The sequence below is a fragment of the Channa argus genome, chromosome 1 (genome assembly GCF_033026475.1).
Source record: "Channa argus isolate prfri chromosome 1, Channa argus male v1.0, whole genome shotgun sequence".
Lineage (NCBI taxonomy): Eukaryota > Metazoa > Chordata > Actinopteri > Anabantiformes > Channidae > Channa > Channa argus.
Genome location: NC_090197.1, coordinates 10,152,311 through 10,174,517, shown reverse-complemented (window position 1 = coordinate 10,174,517; position 22,207 = coordinate 10,152,311). Strand labels below are relative to the sequence as shown.

Here is a 22,207-nt window from a genome sequence, read left to right as displayed (position 1 = left end):
CGACGTAGTCTAAGGGCATCAGTGCTATTTTTGAGGTCAAAGAAGACATTTGTGCGATCCCTTTTCAATTCAAGCACTAAAATAGTCAATTAAAACGTCAAGTTCCGCTGACTGAGTGTTTACTGTGGATCTGAAGCTGTTCGCTATTGGTAGTTGGTCGGTAGGTGGCGCATGGCGGAAGGTGTCGGATTTTCACTAACGTCAATCGTCTTGAGTTTCATTTTAATGTGCGACACAATGACAGCTAGAATTATGATTACTGCGTATGCAGCATAATTCCCCTGATTTAATTCGACACGTGCTTGTTATCAAATGTAATCCTCTCGTTAGTTTGACTTCACGTGTTTTAATCGGCAGCAAAACGGTCCAAAGGCTTCATTGTCAGCGACTCTATTTTGAAAATCCAGCCACCGGTAGCTTCGTTTATCACTGCGACTGACTTGACCATCGCTCACACAGGCACATCAACTGCACAAGTCCCGAGGAATACTGACCCAATTTACTCTGTAGGGGGACAACGACGACACAACGCTTCACGGCAAGCCATCGAAGTCAAAGCCTGCTGTTTCTGTAAGTCCTTGAGTACTTTTCTATGTTTAATGGCATCGAGACAGTTGCCATTAAAACGCAATAGAACAAATCTCGCACAGTGTGTAGTGAAGCAGAGATGCCAGCAGCTGTTAGCCTCAAGGTGCCTTAAACGGGGGTGATCCCGGATTATACAGGTGATTTACCTTATAGTGTACTGTCTCCCCCTTCAAATGTTAGTGCCGGGATATCAGTAAGCTGTTTTAAAACCAATCTGCATACGGAGAGATGGACGTAGAGTGCCATTTTATTGATTACACCGTCACTCATTTGCACATTTGTGTTCATGCAGTGGACTACGCAGGATGTAGCTATTGGCCTAATATTGAATTCTCTGACAGCTAAAGTCGTCGTGTTTTGAGTAACTCCTGGTTGCTTCTTTTCAAGCTGGTAAAATGCATAATGAACGAACCCACCATTTTGGATAAATGTCTTAGATTAACGCTACCTCAGTGCCTTTCCCGATACGTTTCAATAATGTAGTCAGTCGTGCACTGGTTTGCACTTTGAATACATTTATACCTGCTCTTCAATAATACATTTGCAGAGTTGGCTTTATCAATTATTTTGATTGGTTTGCCCTGATTGGCTCTTTCATTCCTCAATTGTTTTTGTCAATTATTAATTCACTTCATGGTGTAAGTATTAATAATGAATACCTCAACTAAATGTATCCCATCACAGGCCACCAGTCTGAGTTCATGTTCTTGTTTGGCCATATCAAGAGCTGGAAACCCCGATCATCTTTATAATGAAATTGGTGGTCGTTCAACTCTTTGTGATGTTTCAGCAAGAAAATGTCTTAATTTAAAGACTTTTATACTATATATTGATCAACTAATAAAATTGTTGACAGTGTTGTTAAATTTCTATTTCCTGCTTTAGAGGGGACATTAAAAGAGTTATTTATCAGTAAGCAAACTCAAATCCATCATTCAGTGAGGACAACGATTGATTGCTAAGGAGAAATTAAAACTTTCAAAACAATAAATAAGTTGCTGTTACACATGATATTATGTAATGCAAAAAATGTCCATTTCTTTGTCAGGAATGTACTCTTTATGCTAGTCCCACAAGAATGAATAAACTGTGATGAATAAGATTATTACGCAAAAGCAATCTAAATAGGTAAAGTTGACATAAGCTATCAGCTGAAAAATCTATAACAAGTTAGAAACTTGCCTACAGGTGCTCCTGGGAATGGTTTCAAACGAAATCCAAAAGGATAAATACTGTCTCTCTGATTATACTCCTACACGGTTAGGAAAGTAATGTTGTGTGTTTTTCTGAAGTCAGAGATTTTAATAATTTCTAAGGCTGTATAATGCCCTCTTTGTGTATTTACTCCTTTTTATAGTCTTCATTTGCTATGTTGTATTCATTGTATTTATCTAAATGTCATCCAGGGATCAGCATCGTTGTCGTTTCTGTAGTTGCCAGATTTTAATGAGAGGATTATTTTTATTATATCTGCTAAAGCTTAAAGGACTTTTCCTGCGAGGGGGAAAAAAAAAAAAAAAAACTTAATAGAACTAAAATTCTTCTTCTTCCTTGTAGCAGCACAGAAGAAACTGTCATTACAGAGAAAGCTCAACCAGCATGTCTGCCTAGAAGCCAGTACAGCTTTGACGACTGTACTATTGACGGCTGCACCTGAGAAAAGAGCAAGACAAGACAGAAACAGCCAAAAAGAGATTTGGAGGGAAAGTACTGGTTCTCCCCAGATGCAAGGGGTTTTTTGGTCGGAGAGATCATTGTTCAAGAGAAGCATCTCAAGGGAAAAGTGGCCTTTGAAAAGCCTAATGGCCGAGCTATCATTAGCCCAGGTAACTGAGTGCACCTGAGTGTTACAGCTGCTGCACATACTCAGTCACCACAAACCTCTGGGCATTTACTGTGGAGTGAAAAAAGGAAATCAACACTCCTGGGACTTAAGGAAGGAGGAAAAAACGTGACTGAACCTCACATTTTTTAGGCTGGATTGTTTTTACCTTGTGCTTTTTTCTTTTCGGAGGCTTACATACGAGAGAAAGAAGACTGTGGCTTCAGGAGCTGTCTGAGCTCAAGTTTTCATGTGTAGGGATGCAGATTCACATGGAGACAGGCCATGCAGGTAAGTTTCAGCAGATCCTGTTCCTGTGTATATTGTATGTGAGAGTGTTGGCCACCATCTGAAGCACTTCACTTTAATTAATACATCATTTATATCCAGTCCTAAGACCAGCATTGTTCTAAAAGTTAAAAGTTCAAATAATGTACTTTCTAAATTTGCACATTTGAAATAGTTTACAGAATTATCTGTGAAGATGAGGCATAAAGTGTATGCAAAGTAGTTATTTTGCAGATGTTATCACCATATGCATGTGCAAAGACTAAGCCACATTAGCATGTAGATATGTCATCAAGCTAACTTTTACAGGCAGCCTGCTAAACAGTAGATTCATTACCAGCCACTTGATTAGTTGAGATTTTGTGGAGAAGACCACTGATGTATTAATAGTTTGCACTTCCCTTTTTAGTCCTCTCTCAGTGTGAGAATTAAAAAAAAAATGAAAGTGCACTTCTCCTCAAATCAGAAACTTGCCTAACAATGGAGTTACTTTACTTAAAACTAGGGAATCTACCTTTTATAAGACAAAACAGCAGAACATCATGTTAATAAGTCATAGCTGCAGTACAACAGCATCTTGCCCCTTTTTTTGTGATTCATTAATCTAGTTAATTATTCTCTAGCATGATTTATCATCTGGAATACTTACTTTGAAATGAGAAATTTCCTGATCACACTTCCTAAAGGAAAAACATTCCTAGGAGTGGGGGAAGCACTGTATTGAGCAGAATATTTTGTCCAATAGGCCACTTAATTTTCACTGATCTCTTTTAAGCCCTCTTACAGCAATGATTCTTGTTCAACCTGTTTATGCTACGTGGAGTTGACACTTTGTGTGTGTGTGTGTGTGTGTGTGTGTGGCCCAGAAAGACTTACAAGTGAGGGCAGCATGGTGGTGGAGCAGTTGGCTCTGCCACCTCCCAGCTCGAAGGTCACAGGTTGACGCCCCCAAACTCTTTTGCATGTTCTCTCTCTGCTGGCGTGGGTTTTCTGTGGGTACTCAGTTTTCCCCCACAGTCCAAAGACATGGATGTTAGGTTAATATGTGACTCTAAATTGCCCATAAGTGTAATGTGAGTGTGAATGGTTGTTTTCTGCGTATGTCTCTGTGTTGGCCCTGACTTACACCCTGTCAATGGTGTTTCCCACCCTTCTGCCCAATGACAGCTTGAATAGTCTCCATTGAAGTTACAATACAGGTTAATAATCCCAAATATCAAGTACTTCTCATTTCCATGTTAATTTTAGAACAAATTACCTGTGCAATGTAATGCTTGTAAGACAATGAAGCACGCTTTGTGGATAGAATGTTGTTAGCTTTGCCTAAGGCTAAGAAAGGAGACAAAGGGAAGAAACAGCTGTATTAGAAAACTGAACATTTTTTGTTCTGTCACTGTCATTTTTATTTTCACTTTTGTGTTCCTTCCGCTAGTTCAAATTAAGGAGCTCAGGGCGTTGTGAGTCATGTTATCTTCCTCAGAGTTACTATGAACAGGAACTCTTGCATAAGGAAACAGACATGTTGCATTCGTTATATCTATTTCTCTCTTGTCTGTTAAAAGAAGAAGCAGATGGATGATGTTTGTGTTCAATCACAGAGTTAACTTAACTGTAATTGTTGTGCTTTTTTGTCATTGTTACGTGCATTTTAAAGTGCCATTCTTCTGCTTTGCACTGTTGGAAAAGTGCCTCAAGTTTCAGAGGTTGAATCTTATTTGCATAAACATTTGTTATCAAGTAGATTTGTTTGTAGGTTATTTAAATTCTCTGAAGAGCGGATGCACTGTGTACTGTAAGTCAAGCTAGAGAGTAATTTAATAACATTTTATTTATCTTAATCTTAAACATTAAATCAGACAAACCTTTTCATCTCTAAAGGAAAAGGGCAAAATATTGTATCATATAATTAAATTCTACTGACTGTTGCCATTTATGCTTAGCCACAAGTTTGTCCATCCTGTAGTGAATCACATTATTTGATCAACCATTAAAAATAACTTCTTTCTCTGTCCTCCCCTTTCGAGTTTAGTGTTCAATAAGCTGAGCCTGTGAAAACCCCAGAGGCGGCCATGTTGGATCTCTTCCCCAGAGTGCTGGTGTTGACCCATCTTCACCTGTCATCCCACAGCACGTCACCGCCAACCTAACTCTCTCTGTCCTCATTTATTTCTTCCACCATCTGGCTGGGAGAAGGGTAAGGAGCTATGTTAGGCAGGTTGCAGTTTTTGTTTAGTTTTTTTTTTGTTGGATTTTTATTTGATAAGTAATTTCCATTGAACCAATGTTCAGGAATTCCTTTTTCTTGTTTTACTAGCGTTATAATTGGACACAAATTCTTATTTTATTTCAACAAAGTATATTGCCTATAGTTTCAATTATTTGTGTTGTGGATTTAATTTGTCATCTAGTGTTAATTGAAGAGAATAGCAGTTTATCAATTTAAAATTAAACAGTAACAACGTGTGCAAAACAAAAGGAATATGAATAGTTTCTGATACTTTTTGTTTTAGGTTGGTGTGTGTGCATGTGTGATCAATATTTGTGATTGGAAAAATATCTAGTTTGTAATGAACTACTGAAAAGCATAACTTTTGTTTACCCAGGTCATTGGTCTTTGTGAAAAATGTCCTATGCACACCACAAGCTGCTCACCTGGAGCTTACCTCACCATCTCTTCCTACCGCTGACCTTCCTGTGGATCCTGGCTTTTCCCAGAGGTAAAGTAAACTAGTTGACAACCTGAACTTTGTTGACTGAGAACTGATAAGGAAATTCACATCTGTTCTTGCCAGACCTCTTCTACACAGATGGTTCACACACCCTTGATTACTTAAGGTGGATCTGCAACTTAGGTGGTTGGCATTTACTGTTCATCTAATCTGAGGCAGATGGATGGAGGAATGTTGTCACCCCGTGTGTGTGTGTGTGTGTGTGTGTGTGTGTGTGTGTGTGTGTGTGTGTGTGTGTGTGTGTGTGTGTGTGTGTGTGTGTGTGTGTGTGTGTGTGTGTGTGTGTGTGTGTGTGTGTGTGTGTGCCACTCTGCTCAGTGGGTTACAATGGGAAGCAGGACAATAAGGGCTCTGTGTAGACATTGTGTATGTGTTGAGGGGTGGGGAAGAGAAAAAGAGTGGACAAGGGATGGAATGACTAACCAGGCCAGACGATCTGACCGTTCAAACAAACTATAGTGTTTTTTTGTGGCAGGACTTGTTTTTCTAGACTTGAGTTACGTGGACATCCCATAAAGTCAGTCTTTGCTATAGTGTTGCCATGGTTACAGCTTTTACCACTATAACATAATTTGAGATGGTGTTTTTTTTTTTTTTTTTTCAAAATCCCATTTACTTGTTTTGACAGAATTATCATCAGAAAGGCAACCTGTCACCAGAATGTTATTTATTTATTAGTTAAATTGTGTTCCCCATACGACTGCATGAATTTCAAAAACATTGCCTGCATCTAATCGACATTCGTGTGTGTAATCTTTACTCATTAGAGTCAACATCACTCTGTTTACTCCTACAGCCCCATTAGTGCTTTATTAAGTTACCACTAATTCAAACCAAATCTTTCCTACTGCTGTTAGTTTGCATTAAAGACACACGGCTGACAAAACACACAGTGGCTTTTATTGTGAAGCAGTCAACAGCTATGCACTGTGTTTTTCCCAAGGGTTTTTAGTGCTTACAGCAAATATTCTTTAAAAATGCATCGGCATGTTTTGTTGGGCATTTATTTGGCAGCAAACCAGTATTAATTTTAAACCAGAAAAACATTATCAGCTGTTACATGAAGAATTACAGCCCCTATATTCCTAGTAAGGCAACTAACTCTGTCACTGTTCCCTGTTTGGAAGACTTTTTAAACTGGTGCTATAAAATCAGGTCAGTGTGGCTGCTCAAGAGGCCACGCTGAGGCCAAAGGTAACTTTAAAGAATATTCTTAGAGCCTGTTGGGCAGGGTCCAAGAAAGAAAACGTTATTTGATTTTTGGTAGAATAAATGGTACTTTTGCTGTCATCATTGTCCAAATCTTCATAAAAGTAAAGTGAAATGCATTTATTTATTATTACAAGGGCCCAATTTTCAGCATCAGTATTTGATTTTATTTTCACCTTGTTTGTGTCTTTGTGTTCAAACAATGTGTTCGATGAAGTACCCCATGTAGATTTTTCAGAACTGAAAGAAAATGAAAAAGAGCTATGGTCTTTCATTTGTAACACCAGTTTCTTTATTTCAGAGTATAATTGTACTGTTTTGTCTTATTTACCTTTAGTTAGGCTTTTGTCTTCGACCACTTTGTGGTCCTGCTGTTTTGTTAAAATTGGCTACACAAATACATTCTTATCTCGCACAATGGATTGATTGAACCCATTTGATGAAAATGTTAATCAAGAATAGTGTTGTTATGCAGAGCAATGCTGTGCTCATAGTACAGCTAACTGTACCAGTCCACAGCCCTGATATGAGTCTGATATTGTCTGGCTCAGAGGGTGGAGTTTTGTGCAAACTGCCTACTGTGCTTTGGGTTTTAATCAGTGTCTTGTTTTGTCAGGATAAAGCCTCACTTCCTCTCTCTACTGCTTACTTGGCTGACTGCTCAAAGTGCAGCTACATGTTGGCTTCATAAAATGTGAAGTCAACGCCAAACCTTTAAAATTCTCACTAGTTGGCACTGCAATTCACTGTATGTTTCACCTCCGCCTCTGCTTGTAACAATGCCAAGTGTAGCCAACAATGCCCTGATTGATATAAACAAGCAACACTTTGAAAACCATTGAAAGCACTGTACTGTGGCCAGTTATTTTATTTAAGCTACGTGTACCACGCTACACTAATCTGTATCTAGAATTTTATAGTAAGGGTACCAGCTCAAACCTTTTAACTGTATTTCTTGACAGTGTTGCCAAGAAATTTCTCGTGACTTGTAAAATTTCACATTTTATTATCACATTTTATTATTTACATAATTTTCTTCTGTCCCTGTCCAGGTGTGTCGGCAGATCTTTGCCGGGTTACTGGTGGGGTGCTGGGAATCCACTGGAGCAGCGTTATTAGCCTGGGTTGGCACCCTTTGGCAGATGGGAGGGGTGGAGCGACATGCTGGGAGTCCTGCTGCTTAAAGCCGAGCTGCAACGCTGTTTGGAGCATTGGTGGGCGCTGCGTGCTTCTCAGTTGCTCCCGTAAGAGTGGCTGTCCCATCTCCACCTTGCCCCAGCCTCACCAGGAGTCCCTAGGCCTCCTTCAGCTGCTATCCAAGGTATTATGGAAGCTGGCTTTAAAAAAAAAAAAAAGCCATTCCTTAGGACCTTTGCTGCATATCATAGCCTGTCTCTGTCTTTCTGTCCTATGTTTCCTGTCTGCTCTTTACTGGTATATCTAAAGCCCCTTTCACATATGAAGAATCAGGTGCAGGCATTGCCCAGAGATGTCATTTCAGACATGCAACACAGCGGGAGATTGTCTGAGTAATGAGCTTTCTCACATGGTGAGAAATGCCACTTGATTTAATTGAGGACTGGTGACTGGTTAGAGCAGGGGTCACCAACCTTTTTGAAACTGAGAGCTACTTCTTGGGTACCGATTTAATGTGAAGGGCTACCAGTTTAATAAGCACTTTTGAAATAAAAAATTTGCTCAATTTACCGTTAATTATATGGTATTACAAATAAATTAATGATATTCATCTATGTGAAGACACGGATCATGTTAATGATTTCTCACAAAAACTATCAAATGTGATTTAAAAAAAGAATAGCTACAAAAAAATTAGATGCAGCTCATTGGTAAGTGGTGCTATGGTGAGCTATTTTTAAAACAGGCCCGCGGGCTACTCATGTGGTCCTGGTGCACAGGACACACCATGATTTAAAATTAGGGGGGCAAAATGTATACTACAGGAACAGTGTTTTGTTCACATCAAAGCTGTGGCACTTGCCTGATAGAAACTTCATCAACACACCCATTTGATAAATTTAATTCTTCTCAACCATTTGGGATAGCCCACACAGATCCGCACACAGACTCACTCACATTACCCAGACTTTGTATGAGGGGGCTTGCAGGATAACATCCGAGTAATGTCTGGGCAGACTGATTAGGGCATTTCTGTTCTTACTTCCCACTTCCCCCAAGTAAAGTAAAGAGAAGTTCAGGGTGGCATTGCATGTGTGCAAGCAACTTACAACCGCAGAAATGCTCCCCCCCAAAAAAATCATCTAAAACAAGAAAGAGCATATGAACTTTTTTCCTAAAGGTCTTTTTTTTGTCTGTAATTTTTAAGGTTCCTGGCACAGCAAGAATTAGAAAGCCTCGTCATACAGAGCATACAGGAAACCACCGATCAGAGAAAGGACATCTCACCACAATGGTAACAGTTATATTAGTTGAATGTTTGTCTTAAGCTTTGTTGTGTGCTTAATGCAAATGCTGTTCTCTCTTAAATTATTTCCACGTCCTATTTCTGTGGCAAATGTTAAAGCTAAACATTATAACTGTAGCATGGTGTTCTGAACGTTCCGCAAATTCTGCACCAATTTTTATTATTGTGAGTTCTCACCTATAGTTTTCTAATGCTCTTTAAGGAAACTCCCAAACTGGAAACTCCCCTACCTCCAACGATATCCATCACTACTGCACTTCAGACAACCCAAAAGAACCTGAGCCAGTCAATAAATGGGAGTTCATTCGTCACTCCAGCTCTGTCACAGCAGAACACAACGCTGGGTGACATTTTTGATACTGCTGCATCTTCCACTATTGGGGGTGTCAACTCATCCACAGGGACTGAGATTTCTATCGTCACAACTCCAACACAGGCTGGTAAGGAAGCAGCTATCTGCAGAAGTTGGTGTCACATGCCCTGGCAGTGATCACCTATTTCTAGCCGATTCGGTAATATGTCTTGTCTTCATTTATAAGTAATGAGCACTGTGGTTTAGCAGCTTGTTGGAAGATTTTAAGATAATTTTAAAGCTCTTTGTTCTTTGTTTCCGCATTTAAATTTTACTCAAGAGCCTTTTACTTGTAGGTTCTTTGTTTTTGCTTCAGCTGATGTTTGGCAAATATGTAGTTTGCCTGCAATTTTTATGGCAGACTGGTCAGATGTAATTTTTCCCAGATGAAAGCATTGTGTGCATTGAGTGAGAAGCGAAATGAGTTCAAGCACCAGGAATGTGCTGAGACGTGTCAGGCTTCTCCAAACAGGAATAACTTGAGCGATCAGTTTCCCCGCCCTTTAGGGAAAATGGTACAGTCAGGTAAAACAGTGTATGTCAATAAAGTGGTTTTAGGTCTAACAATAGATGTATTATACCAAAATGAAAATGTAAAAGGTCTACAACAATCAGCTGCATTTTATAAGGAGTGTAGACATTAATATACTCTATAGAGCTGAGAGGAGCTGCAGAGTCGGGTGACAAGTCTCTGTAGGCTTGACACTGTGAGCAGCACTACTATACACAAAGTAATTTATTCATTGTTGATGTAAAAGTATGGTTTTTGGCACCTTTAAAGATAAACATACTACAGTATGTGCTTTCAGTTTTTTTTCTTAACAAGGTAGTGTTTTTTACTCAAATTTATTCATGTAAATTTAGATCTAAGATAAATGCATAAAATGCATAGTATTGTCTTTTCTCTAGATATGTATAATTCCTATCTGTCTCTTATGTACCAATACATTGTAAGTACAAATACTTTTAGACTCCAGCATATGCTCCAGTCTTTTGGTTGCCATGCCAACCTTATTGCCACAGTCATTTTAGCATCATCCCTGATCCCATGTTGTCTCCACTGCAGTGCGGGAGCTGGTGGTGTCAGCAGGACAGAGCGTGGAGGTCACACTGCCACGCAACGAGGTTGAACTCTACGCCTTTGTGATCCCAACACCCCCGGCAGGTAATCCCCTGCAGTTCTGAAATAAACTAATGCAGCGTTTTTGGGTTTTTTTTTGTTTGTTTGTTTTTTCCTGAAAAAAGATTACACACTTTAGAAAATGAAAGCACGTCATAGTTTTGTTAATCCGTTGATCTTTTCTTGACATACTTATTGATGCTACGTGTTTCATTTGGAAAGTATAGATAATCTAATAGATTTTTTTCTAATAGTTTTGTTTGATGTGCATATTTATTGAATGTTGCTTTCTTTTCTACAGAGACGGTCTATGCGTTTGACTGGCGCCTGATAACTCATCCCAAAGATTACAGTGGGGAGATGGAGGGAAAGCACAGTGAGACACTTAAACTTAGCAAGGTACAGATTACAAGTTTCAAGTTTCAGTAGTTTGTGAAGGGAACCGTTCATTTCAAAATGGTCACTTACTCCTTTTTATTTTTATATATATTTTATTTTATTTGCGCTATCTTGCCTCTCTTTCAGCTGACTGTGGGCCTGTATGAATTTGGGGTGACAGTGGAGGGTGAGGATGCCCATGGAGAAGGCTTTGTGAATGTTACAGTCAAACCAGGTGAGGTCAATCATTCAGTGTAAAAGCTCATTCATAATGCTCAAAGAACATGTCTGCAGGGTTGTTTATGTCCTGGTGTCTGCAGTAACAAACCAAGGTTACATCCTGTTCGCTCATGCTCTTTCCTGTGAAACATGTATTGCTGCTGCACATAATTTTGTAAGATATAACTCCTGCACAAGCTACTGAAGCCGAAATGTTTCCTTAAGCTCAAAGATGAAAGCAGTTCCAATCACTAAATTACCCACGACAGTCATATAAAACAAAGTTTTTTTTTTGTTTGTTTGTTTCTTTCAGTTTGTGAATTAGGTAAATATAGAAAACCTTTATGATCTAAAAACTAATTATGTTTACGTTTCAAACATGGGAAAATATTTACATTGCCACGTTCATAAAGCCACCACCACTACCAATTATTTTCTTTAAAAATATACATAAAAATCCAGCTTTATAAAAAAAATGTACAAAATTAATATTTATGAATCAGTTAAATGAAGTGTTCTACAAATGATTGGAGCGAATTCTCTTAACTGAAGTCAGATACAACCTAAAATGTTTTGGTTGTTTTTTTCCCACCGAGACATTTAGTTGTTTGCCATAAGACAACATGTGAATTCCCAAATATCTAAGCAGTAATATGAGTTTGCATTATTATTTATTATCTCCTGTCAGTGTAAATGATATGGAATTATTGTGAAGGCCACAGTTGTTGACTACATAAACTGTATTGTTGGAAGATGAGCCTGCTTTCCTCCCACAACCAGCTGTCATTGTGTCTTTTGCCAAGACAGCCACACACTTTTATTGTACTGCTTCAGTCACAGTTTATGTGCAGCTCCTTAAGCAAGCTAATTGTTTCCCACCTGACAGAGCCACGGGTAAACAAGCCTCCTGTTGCTGTAGTGTCCCCAAAGTTCCAGGAAATCTCCTTACCAACCAGCTCTACTGTAATAGATGGCAGCCGTGAGTCTCCCACATGATACACAATGCACACATATTTCACACCAACTAAAGAGAGAAGTCTTGTGCCTAAGTTTTGTCACAATGTAAAGCATTTAACTCCTCCTCCCTCCTTGTTCTGCTCTTCAGAGAGCACTGATGATGACAAAGTAGTGGCATGGCACTGGGAGGAGGTTAAAGGTCCTCTGAGGGAGGAGAAGGTCTCTGCTGATACTCCTGTCCTCACCCTTACAAGCCTGGTGCCTGGAAACTACACATTCAGGTATAGGTGCTCCTCAGTTATCTCAGATTAATGAATGATGTTTTAATGTTTTGAGAGGTCCCAAGATTACAGGTGTTTTTTTTTTTTTTTCTACATTTATACATTTTTTTTCTACCTTTTGTTTTTTCTGCATTACAAATATTATCATCTAAAAGACTGTTTCTTTGCTTAATATAACATTCACAGATAAAATTGTTAAAAATGGATATATGTAGGCCTAGGTTTTCTCTACAATACGAAAAGGCTTAACTACGGTGCAAAATTGTTTTCGTGGAGTGCCTTGGGCCAAATTAACAGAAAAAGGCATTCATGCCGCAGGGTGTAGGTCTCTACTGTTTCAGAAGAACCTAGAGCCCAAAAGCCTCCATGATCTCTCTTTCCAGTGAAAACCGATGATCAAAATTAGTTTTTTATTTTAAAATATGCTGTTCCATAATTCTATTTGAGCATCCTTTGTTACCATGCGGGCCTGGTGGGTAGAGCATGGGGTTGGCATGGGGTTTTTAATTTAATGTGAGAAAGGTAATAATTCCACTATGTTTATTAATGAGGTCATAGTGGGTGGCGGAGTCCTACTGTAGTGCAGTATATCAAAAGGTGGTTCCAATGTTACGTCCACCCCTTTTAAAAAGGGGGCTGGTATTACTGGTATTTAAGTCAGGAATGAAATGTTTAGAGTTTTTCATAATGCATTTGCTTTAATCTATTGAATGTACCTTTCTCTCAGTTTGACAGTGACGGACTCAGACGGAGCCACGAACTCAACTCAGGCCACACTCTCCGTCAACAAAGCCAAGGACTACCGGCCTGTTGCCAATGCCGGCCCTAACCAGGTCTTAAGTGTTTTCATGGTCATTTCTCTGTCCTATAATCAGTTCACTAAATCAGTTTTTTAAATTATGTTAATGTGTAGTGGGTTACTTTAAGAACTACACCTTAATTAAACTACAAAACTGCGTACAAAAGGACAAAACACAACACTTGTACCAAAGAAATGGCTGGTATTTTCTCTGATCCAGGTTATACAGTTGCCACACAACTCCATCACTCTGTATGGCAACCAAAGCACTGACGACCATGATTCCCTGTCCTATGAGTGGTCCCTCAGCCCACAGAGCAAAGACAAAGTGGTGGAGATGCAGGTGAGATAATTTAGGAATATTTATATTATTATTTCTTATGTTCAGTTTTTTTTTTTTTTTTTTTTTTTTTTTTTTTTTTACTGGGTAAAGCATCATGTCTTAAGCCGTGTCTCTTTTTTTGTTGGGATATGCAGGGCGTACGGACACCGATTCTGCAGCTGTCAGCCATGCAAGAGGGAGACTACACCTTCCAGCTGACAGTGACAGACTCAGCTGGACAGCAGGACACCGCCCAGGTCACCGTCTTTGTGCAACGAGGTAAACACCTCGCCAATCTAAAAGGCTTTCAGTAAAAATTTGGCTGTAATAATTGGATATTCAACTGCTGAGTGCTTTAATAGCAGAATTTACTTTTTTATTTGTTCTTATCTAGTTGTCACTCATTAAATCAAATATATATTCTTATTCAGCTGTTTACACTTGTGTATCACTTAAAAGAAACTCACAGGTTAAAATTCAGTTCATTTTACATTCATTAGGTTAATTTGCACTGTTTAATATTCCATGGTCACATGGTGGTGAATAGTACATGTTCTGTTGCTGTATTTATTCTTGACCTTTATGCTTTGTGAAGCTAATATCTGTACTCAATGGCTGGAATTGTTATTTGCCAAATGCCTTATGTGAGGGTTTTAAATGGGAGGTGCATGTGTACACGCAACCTGATAAGCATTTAGTGTAGCCTGTACACTGCAAACACACTGGCAAGCTGTTTAAATAGTGCCCAAGCTATTAACACAAATGTGTGTCAACCTAATAAGTAATATCTTCAAAAAGAAGGCTTTGGCTTTATTTACATGCTGTAACTCTGAGCAGTTCAGATCAGAACTGCACACTTTGACCTTTACAGTTCAAAACCTGAAATTCCTATTGTTAACACTTTTTCACTCCTGATTTGTCAGATCAGATTTGTAACAAGATTTGTATTGATATTGACCAGAATTTCATGATTGTAGAGTCCTTTATTGCTGCACTATTGATTATGTTTTAATGACGTCTTTACATCCTCCAGAAAACAATCAACCACCAATAGCAGATGCAGGACCAGAGAAAGAGCTGACGCTGCCAGTTGACGGAACCACGTTGGATGGCAGTAAGAGCAGTGATGACCAGAAGATTGCCACCTACCACTGGATACAAATCAGGTATCAGGTTATGCACGTGTCTTTGTATTCACTACTTATTTTCATTAATGTTTAGTCTTCTCATTGAATCTGTAGGTAAAACAAAGGTGACGAAAATTCTCCACTGACATAATACTTTTTAGTAGTGTTGGAGGAATTTAAAAGATAAAGAAGCAGCAGTGATGATAACCTGCAGTTAGATCCTAATAACTGCCAAAAATACTGGATAATACACATTCCCATTATGAAAGTATTGGCTTTTTATCCTGCTAAATGTCTTTGTATTATCTTTGTCTTAGTTTGCTTATCAAGGTTTATAAGGTTCTAGCTTCCAGGCCAAAGGTGGTGTAACCCAAATCATATAATCAGGGTTACTCTGAAAGACATAATAAACATAAGAGTTTTTACACCCTGAGTTAAAAAAAAGAAAGAAATTGAACTTATTGTGTATTCTTCACTGCAGATATAATGTTGTGGAATGTAAATCTCCAAAAGAAACAGATTTTGTGTTGCTCTACTGTATATTGTTCAATACCTTCAGAGTTTATACATTGTCAAAACTTGACACAGCCTCGCTCTGTCTGCACATTTGTTCTCTCACCAGTGGTCCTGTTGATGTAAAGATTGAGAATGCAGACAGCGCTGTTGCCACAGTGACAGGACTCGAGGTTGGCGAGTACAAATTCACCCTGACGGTAACTGATGAGAGGAAGCTGCAGAGTACAGACACTGTCACGATCATCGTCAAAGAAGGTTAGTAGATTATGGGTTTGTGTTGCCATTTATGTGTTTCATATCAAAAGTTGCTTTTATCTGGTGTCTTTTGTTTTAGAATAGACAGTAGATTTAGTATTATTCTATGCGTAGTGTACGTTACACACTAATGAAAATTTTAATATGTTAGGCTGAAGGCTTTTTACCTCTAAGAGCCTCTAATAAAGTCCCATAACATTTTTCAGAAATACTGTATCATCTATGCATACACATCTTTTTTATAAATTCTTCTGCACCCATACATACATTTCTATAGTTTTGAGGACAGACATTCAAAATGCATTCTGTATGTGTGTCCAGTGAAAGTGAATCTGCTAAATTTATTTTGAGTGTAATATTAATATTTTTTAATGTCTTTTTGTTTTTTTACCAGAACTTGACCAGCTTCCAGTGGCTCATGTTGTATCAAGTCCACCCATCTCTCTGCCTGTCAGGACTGCAATTCTGGACGGATCTCGCTCAACTGATGACAAAGGTGGAGTCAGCTACCTGTGGACCAGGGATGACAGCAGCCCTGCTGCTGGGGTGAGCCATTTTAATCAAATGTTGCTTTTTAATCACCCTGCAACAGCCCAAGATGGCATGTGAAGTATGTACTCTAAGCAAATAAATGGGTTTCCAACAGGATGTACTGAACAACTCTGACCACCAAGCAGTACTGTTTCTGGGTAACCTGGTGGAAGGGAAATACAGCTTCACCCTGACTGTAACGGACACTAAAGGACAGACCAGCAGTGACACGGGGACTGTGGAGGTTAGACCAGGTAAAGTAACCATATACTGTATTCTCTAAGTGCAGCTGAATAGTGGTCCATTTCAGGTTTTCTCTTCTTCCCTTGATGGTTATGAGAGCTGTGACTTCTGTTCAGACTTTTATTTTGTTACATTGTTGATTAAAAGTTATATAAGCGGAACTCCACGAAAGCACCGTTTTGTAAAGTTTTGAGCTTTGTAACCTCTATGATGAAATCCCAACAAACCCCCTTGTTGTGATTTCATAATAGGTGGTACAAAACTCAAGCAGTTAATTATTCCATGGGACTAGTAGTATTATTGTATTGCAGAGTTTATTTTTTTCCATTTAAAGTCAGAAGGTCTGTTTATACCAGTGGATTCCACACAGCAAGAGACTCAATAACCAACAGCAGCATGTTGAGCAGGTTTGTGTGCAACATATGGTGCACAGACACACACTCGGCCAGAAACTAATCCGTCACTTGGTGCTCTGGCCACTTTCCCAGATTTCAGAGCATCTAATGGTAATTGCAACCAACCTGTTTTTGTCCCGTCTGTTTTCTTGTCCACATTTTTCTTCTCTACCCTTTCGTTTTTCATGCTTCTTCCGTTAATCTTTTTCTCACAGACCAGTGGGAACGTGATCTAGTGGAGCTGGTGTTGGAGGTTTCTGTGTCCCAGGTCTCCCACCGTCAGCGTGACATGCTGCTGCGACAAGTTGGGGTTTTACTGGGCGTGCTCGATAGTGACATAATTGTGCGGGAGATTAGTGTTTTTAATGAGCACAGGTGAGTCATTCTCGACCGCTTCTTGATCAGTTGAAGTTAATTGTCGTTCCGTTATCCCATAGTATTGCAGTAATGCATACAAAACAGTCGGAATGAGATTTGGTTGATTTGAATATATTGGAGGACAATACTGTACACTAGCATTTGTTCATTGTTCCTCCCTCCTCAGTACTCGTCTGGTGTTCCTGGTGTCAGGTGGTCCAGGGCGCCCCCCTCTGTCAGGCCACAGTGTTGCACTTGGTCTACGCAACAAACTGCGCAAGCAGAAGAATGACTTTCTCATATATAAGGCCAGACGAGTGGACACAGTCAGTGAGTACCTGGCAAAGATCGTTTGTAAGAGGGGAAAAAATGCAGCAAAGGGAGACGATTGAATAAATATAATGCATTTGATTTTATCGAAGTAGTATGATAAGCCTTACAGTCAAAATCACAACTTCTACAATGGTAAATGGTTTGCACCCATCTCTATTCCTTTAGTTACTGTTGCGTTAGGGACAAGTTTTAAAGGTCACATCTCTCAGATTTTTGAAGTGTTTATTTTGAACAAATTATATTCCCTCTCCTTCACCTATACGTTATCTTATTTAGTCTAACTAAGTTATGTTTAATATGCATAGAATATGTTGTTGTGCCAAAGTTTTCTCACTCTGCCTTGTGCAGGACACTTTATGACACTGCAATTATAAAGATTCATACCAGTCTTCCTCTCTTCCTCATACTCTTTCTCATAGTTTGCCAACTGAACTGCTCCAGTCATGGCGAGTGTGACTCATTCACACGACGATGTGTCTGTCATCCTTTTTGGATGGAGAACTTCATCAGAGTTCAGCTTGGAGATGGAGAGAGCAACTGTGGTGAGATTAAATTAATTGTAATTAAGCTTATCAGTTGGTTAGTGTTTCAGATGTAATGTGTTGGAATTGTTTCACCTATAAGTTTATTTTCAAACACTAACTTACATCAATTAAATATGTTACAGATTATTAAATAATACAAATTTAATAAATTCAATATATTTTGTTTTTGTGTCTAAATGCTTTGTTTTTAGAGTGGAGTGTGCTCTATGTGACTATAGCATCCTTCATGATTGTTGTTGCTATAGCAACAATAGTCTGGGGGATGGTGTGTTGCTGCAAAAGGTGAATTCAATTCTTCAACTTTTAACTACTGCGTTATGACTATGGTTAGCTTTGGAATTATAAATATACCCATCATTCGTATTAAAACATTAAACATTCTTACTTTAATTTTTGTCCACTTTTTATTCCAACTGCTGTCGACACCTACTTATATTTGGTGTGTGTGTGTTTTTGTCTGGAAGGCGAAAGAGCAAAGTGCGCAGAAGCAAAAGTCGATATAAAATATTAGAAGGTGACGAACATGACATTCTGGAGCTACAACCACCTAGACCTGGTAAGACAGAATCTGAAACAGCTTTACAACCACCTTTCTTATGTTAGCAGCTATAATACACACAGAGAGGTAAAATGTTGAAGAAAAAAAACAGAAATCATAATACAGATGTTTTTATAGCAAAAATAGTTTGTGCTGTCCAGCTTTTCGAATGTGAGAATTTGAGTGAGTATAATATACAATATGAATTTTTATTACTTTTACCACAGAATCAGGTGAATAAAATAAATAAAAATAATTTCTGTGTGCCATTGTTTTTGTTTTGTTTTTTGATAAATTGTTTATCCAAAAAAATTGGTGTAATATACAAAAAAAAGAAGTAAAAAATTTTTCAGCTTAGCCCAGCATCAATTTTGACACCATACTGTTTTGTTTTTTGTTTTTATTGACTGCTGCTTTTTTTTTTTTTTTTTTTGCCTGCACCACCATCGACCTACTAGCCCGCGTGAAGCCAGGCCCTGCTCCCACCTCTTCCGCCCTCATGCACTCAGACTCTGACCTGGAGAGCGATGATGGGCAGGGTGGGGTCCCATGGACAGAGCAGGAGCGTGGGCATCTTCTACGGCCCCAGAATGGCTCCTTGAGGAATGGGCAGGGACCTGCCAGGAGCAAGAAGCAAAGAGAAGAGCTGCTATAGCAATAGAGGAGGAGGGAGCTCACTGCTGCCCTCACGCACACACCTCCTCCAGCTGTTACATCCCTCTATCTCTCACTCTTACTTTTTGTCATTTGTCTTTCTTCAAAACAAAAACCTCACACCTCTCATCGGCGAAGACTGGCTGTGTGATTTAAGAAGAGAGAGAGAGGGCCGACGAACAGGCTGGAAACTTGTTGTCTCAGAAAAACACAACTGTTGTGAAATTTCCCTGCTCCCACACTGAGCCAAATTGGAAGAGAAAACTACTGTACCATTTCACTGATAACTGGGGGTGAGCAACTTGTTTTGAATGATCTAAAAATATTATCTAGACACCTGTTATATAACACATGGACTTATAGAATGTACTGTTACCCCTCCTATAAAAGACTGTGCTAGAGAAGACTGGATTTAAAAAAAAATATATATTAAAAATCTTCAGTGCTTCAATGACACACAAACCAGCCACTAAACACACTCACACCCTGCCTCTTGTAGACATGCATGTATGCACTCCAACACATTGTGTTCTCTGGTCCAGGTCACCCTGATGCTACCAAACACTGCCTTGTTAAAAGAAATCAGCAATTCTGCTCTGATTATTGCGTTAGTGACTCCTGTGAAGGACAAACTCAACCAAAACTGAGCCACCAACAGCAATAGGTCCAAAACAAAGCAAGTGCATGAAGAGTGACTGCAGTTTGCAGTTCTCGTACAGTTTGATACTGTAACAATCACCTGCATGTTGTATGATGGGTGTACGTGTGGATTGGCTGCTGTGCCGAAACACTTTGTTTGTTTGTTTTTTCAGACCAATTTATATGTATGTATTAAGCCATGGAAGAGTCCACTGTGTTGTCATTAATGACGGTCAAAGGCAGAACATCTTTTAAAATAACAACATGGTTTTATTTTTAAGGCTCCTCTGTGGATTAAAACACTGGGACACGCACACTGGAGTCCACACAACTAATGAGTTTGGTCTTGACGGGGAAGATAATGAGTAACACTTCTTCCTCACTCACCACGTGTATGTTAATGTACGGACTGCTTGAACCATGAAGACCACTTAATTTCTTTTTTGTGTGTTTTTACAAACAACCTATAGGCTGTGATTATATGTTGATGCACTTTGATTTAATGTCAACTTCAGACTTGCTTTATCTTTTATTGATTTAAAAAAAGGGAGAAGTTGACGTGTGATGGTTAAAGTTAGAAGCTTCCGCATTAAGCTTAATTTTGATGCAGTGAGAATTGACTAAATACTTACTTAATTTTAAAGATCAGGCAAAATGATGTGCTTTAGCAAACCCGAAGGAAACTCAAGTCCAGAAACGCCTCAGTGATCGCTAAATACCTGTGATTTTGAAGGTATGGTAAAATCAGGCTTTTGCAGATTTTCTTTGAATTCCTGTAACCAGTCTTCTGGCGTCTGTTGCAATGGCAGGCATTAGAGGGGTTCCTAGACTTGATTGTACCGAGTCAAAACTTTACTTAAAACATTTCCTCCCTGTGATCACTCTGCATACAGAATGTGAAACTGACAAGTAAAGTCCACATTTAGAGCCTCTGCTTGGTTGTTGAATGTTAAACAGGTATGACGTTGAATCAACCTGTACTTTGTGTGTGAAAGAAGCAATCAGTTAAATGCAAAAATGTAACTTCTCCCTGTTAAGTCTTTTAATGCTGATGTCAGTTCTGCTGCACTAGTTTGGTCATGTAAACCGCACAGTGTAGGGCGACGTGTTTTGTTTTTTTTTGTTTGTTTTTTTTTTTCTTTTTTCTTTATGGCATTAAAAGTTGAAAGATTAATCTTCCCATCTATTGCCAATGTGTGTGAGGCAAACTAAATTCACGTGCACCCAAGTGCCAAGTGTGTAAAGTGTTGGCTTTTCTTTAACATACAGTGATTCTTCCCATATTTTTGCACATCATAAAAAGGAAGTGTTGGGAGTAAGTGCCAAGACTTGTTGTTAATTCACTCTCATTTTTCTCTCTCTGTGTGTATAGCTTTTCCCAAATATTAAGACACACATTCAAGGTCATTTTTTAGGCCTGTTTAACAATCCAAAGTCCACATATTTTCTGTTACGTGAACATTTAGGTTTTATAGAAGTGAATCGACCTTGACTCTGATGGAGTCCACTGTGAAGGCAGACAGAACATGGGGAGCAACTATTGTATGTATTAAAGGAGTTTAAATTGTGAGATTTTAAATATACATTTAGTGAAGGATGACCCTCTGTTTCTTACTGTGTGCACAGACCTGATGCAACTGGATAAACTGTAAATTAAAATGTTTAAGTTGGTTCTTGAGATGTGTAAATCCGTTCCTGTCTTCCCGACTTTTTTTTTGGTAATTATTAACTGACTTTTTTTCTTTTAGTCAATGGTTTGACATCTGGTTCCTCCTGGCTACGTGTTGAAGTGTCCTTGAGCAAGACACTGAACCCACTGAACACTGAAGTTGTTGCCTGTGGGTTGGAAACCACCATTATCTGTGTGTGTGTGTGGGTGACTGTGAAACAACACTGTCAAGCACTTTAGATTAAAGCACTATATAAGCAGAGCATTTAGGCAGACGACGTATGTTCTGTAAAAACATACAATTTACTTTAAGTTCTTCTATGAGAGAACTAATTTGCTTTTTTTTCCACCATATTGGAGATAATTCCTGTTTAAAACCTTCTCAAAGGCTCAGACACATTACACACCCACTAATAATACACTAATGGTATGTGGTACTGCTGCACAGACCATGATATAAACCAGCGATGGTCTCGTTCGTACATTGACATTTATAGGCCCATTAGCTTTCATGCTTGTCATTTGCTGCCCCATTAACACAGTTTTTTTATTTTATTTTTTTTTTATCATCGCAGACTGTGGAGTTGTGAGGATCGCATATGTCAGGTTATACACTTGTAACATTACTAAAGAAAACGTAAGAAAATTAAATTCTGACCTCACATTTTACCTGGACTTATGATTCCACCGGTTTTGTGAGCTTATTTCTAAATGTCACGTCCCTAATGCAAAAAGGCATAGAACTGTGTAGCTTAGTCTTACCAAAAAAGCCTCCTGTACATCACCTTTATGCCGATGTACAGAACAAACAGTAGACAATAATAAGGTTAGTCTGTTTATGACAGTTATTAAATCATTTGACCCAAAACCAATTTATATACAGTAAAACTGGTCCCTG

At 38.8% G+C, this 22,207-nt stretch overlaps 1 protein-coding gene across 5 annotated transcripts; it reads left to right on the top strand.

Annotated features, from left to right (window-relative positions):
- The first annotated feature begins 34 nt into the window (after positions 1-34).
- Positions 35-21,318, top strand: kiaa0319l (KIAA0319-like ortholog). Of its 5 annotated transcripts, XR_010913729.1 has the most exons (26): positions 35-570; positions 2,146-2,701; positions 4,728-4,892; positions 5,302-5,415; positions 7,689-7,957; positions 8,981-9,067; positions 9,282-9,519; positions 10,498-10,596; positions 10,853-10,950; positions 11,077-11,164; positions 12,035-12,127; positions 12,254-12,386; positions 13,114-13,219; positions 13,406-13,528; positions 13,663-13,786; positions 14,541-14,673; positions 15,257-15,405; positions 15,800-15,951; positions 16,052-16,190; positions 16,790-16,949; positions 17,119-17,261; positions 17,684-17,806; positions 18,001-18,091; positions 18,274-18,365; positions 18,806-19,294; positions 19,922-21,318. XR_010913729.1 is itself a non-coding variant. In XM_067495971.1 (25 exons), exons 4-25 carry the CDS (start codon positions 5,322-5,324, stop codon positions 19,000-19,002), a joined length of 2,931 nt encoding a protein of 976 aa, XP_067352072.1. In that variant the 5' UTR covers positions 35-570; positions 2,603-2,701; positions 4,728-4,892; positions 5,302-5,321; the 3' UTR covers positions 19,003-21,318. The 5 variants fall into 5 exon arrangements, 4 of the variants coding, with proteins under 4 accessions (XP_067352072.1, XP_067352063.1, XP_067352046.1 ...); XM_067495971.1 differs by having other exon boundaries at positions 2,603-2,701; positions 18,806-21,318; XM_067495962.1 differs by having other exon boundaries at positions 2,149-2,701; positions 18,806-21,318.
- Positions 21,319-22,207: the final 889 nt, after the last annotated feature.

Excerpts from the sequence above, each read along its gene's own strand:
- kiaa0319l (XM_067495971.1), top strand. The coding sequence starts at position 5,322 with ATGTCCTATGCACACCACAAGCTGCTCACCTGGAGCTTACCTCACCAT. Across the intron at positions 9,068-9,281 it reads AAGGACATCTCACCACAATG|GAAACTCCCAAACTGGAAAC; the intron begins GTAACAGTTATA and ends ATGCTCTTTAAG. Across the intron at positions 10,951-11,076 it reads AGACACTTAAACTTAGCAAG|CTGACTGTGGGCCTGTATGA; the intron begins GTACAGATTACA and ends CCTCTCTTTCAG.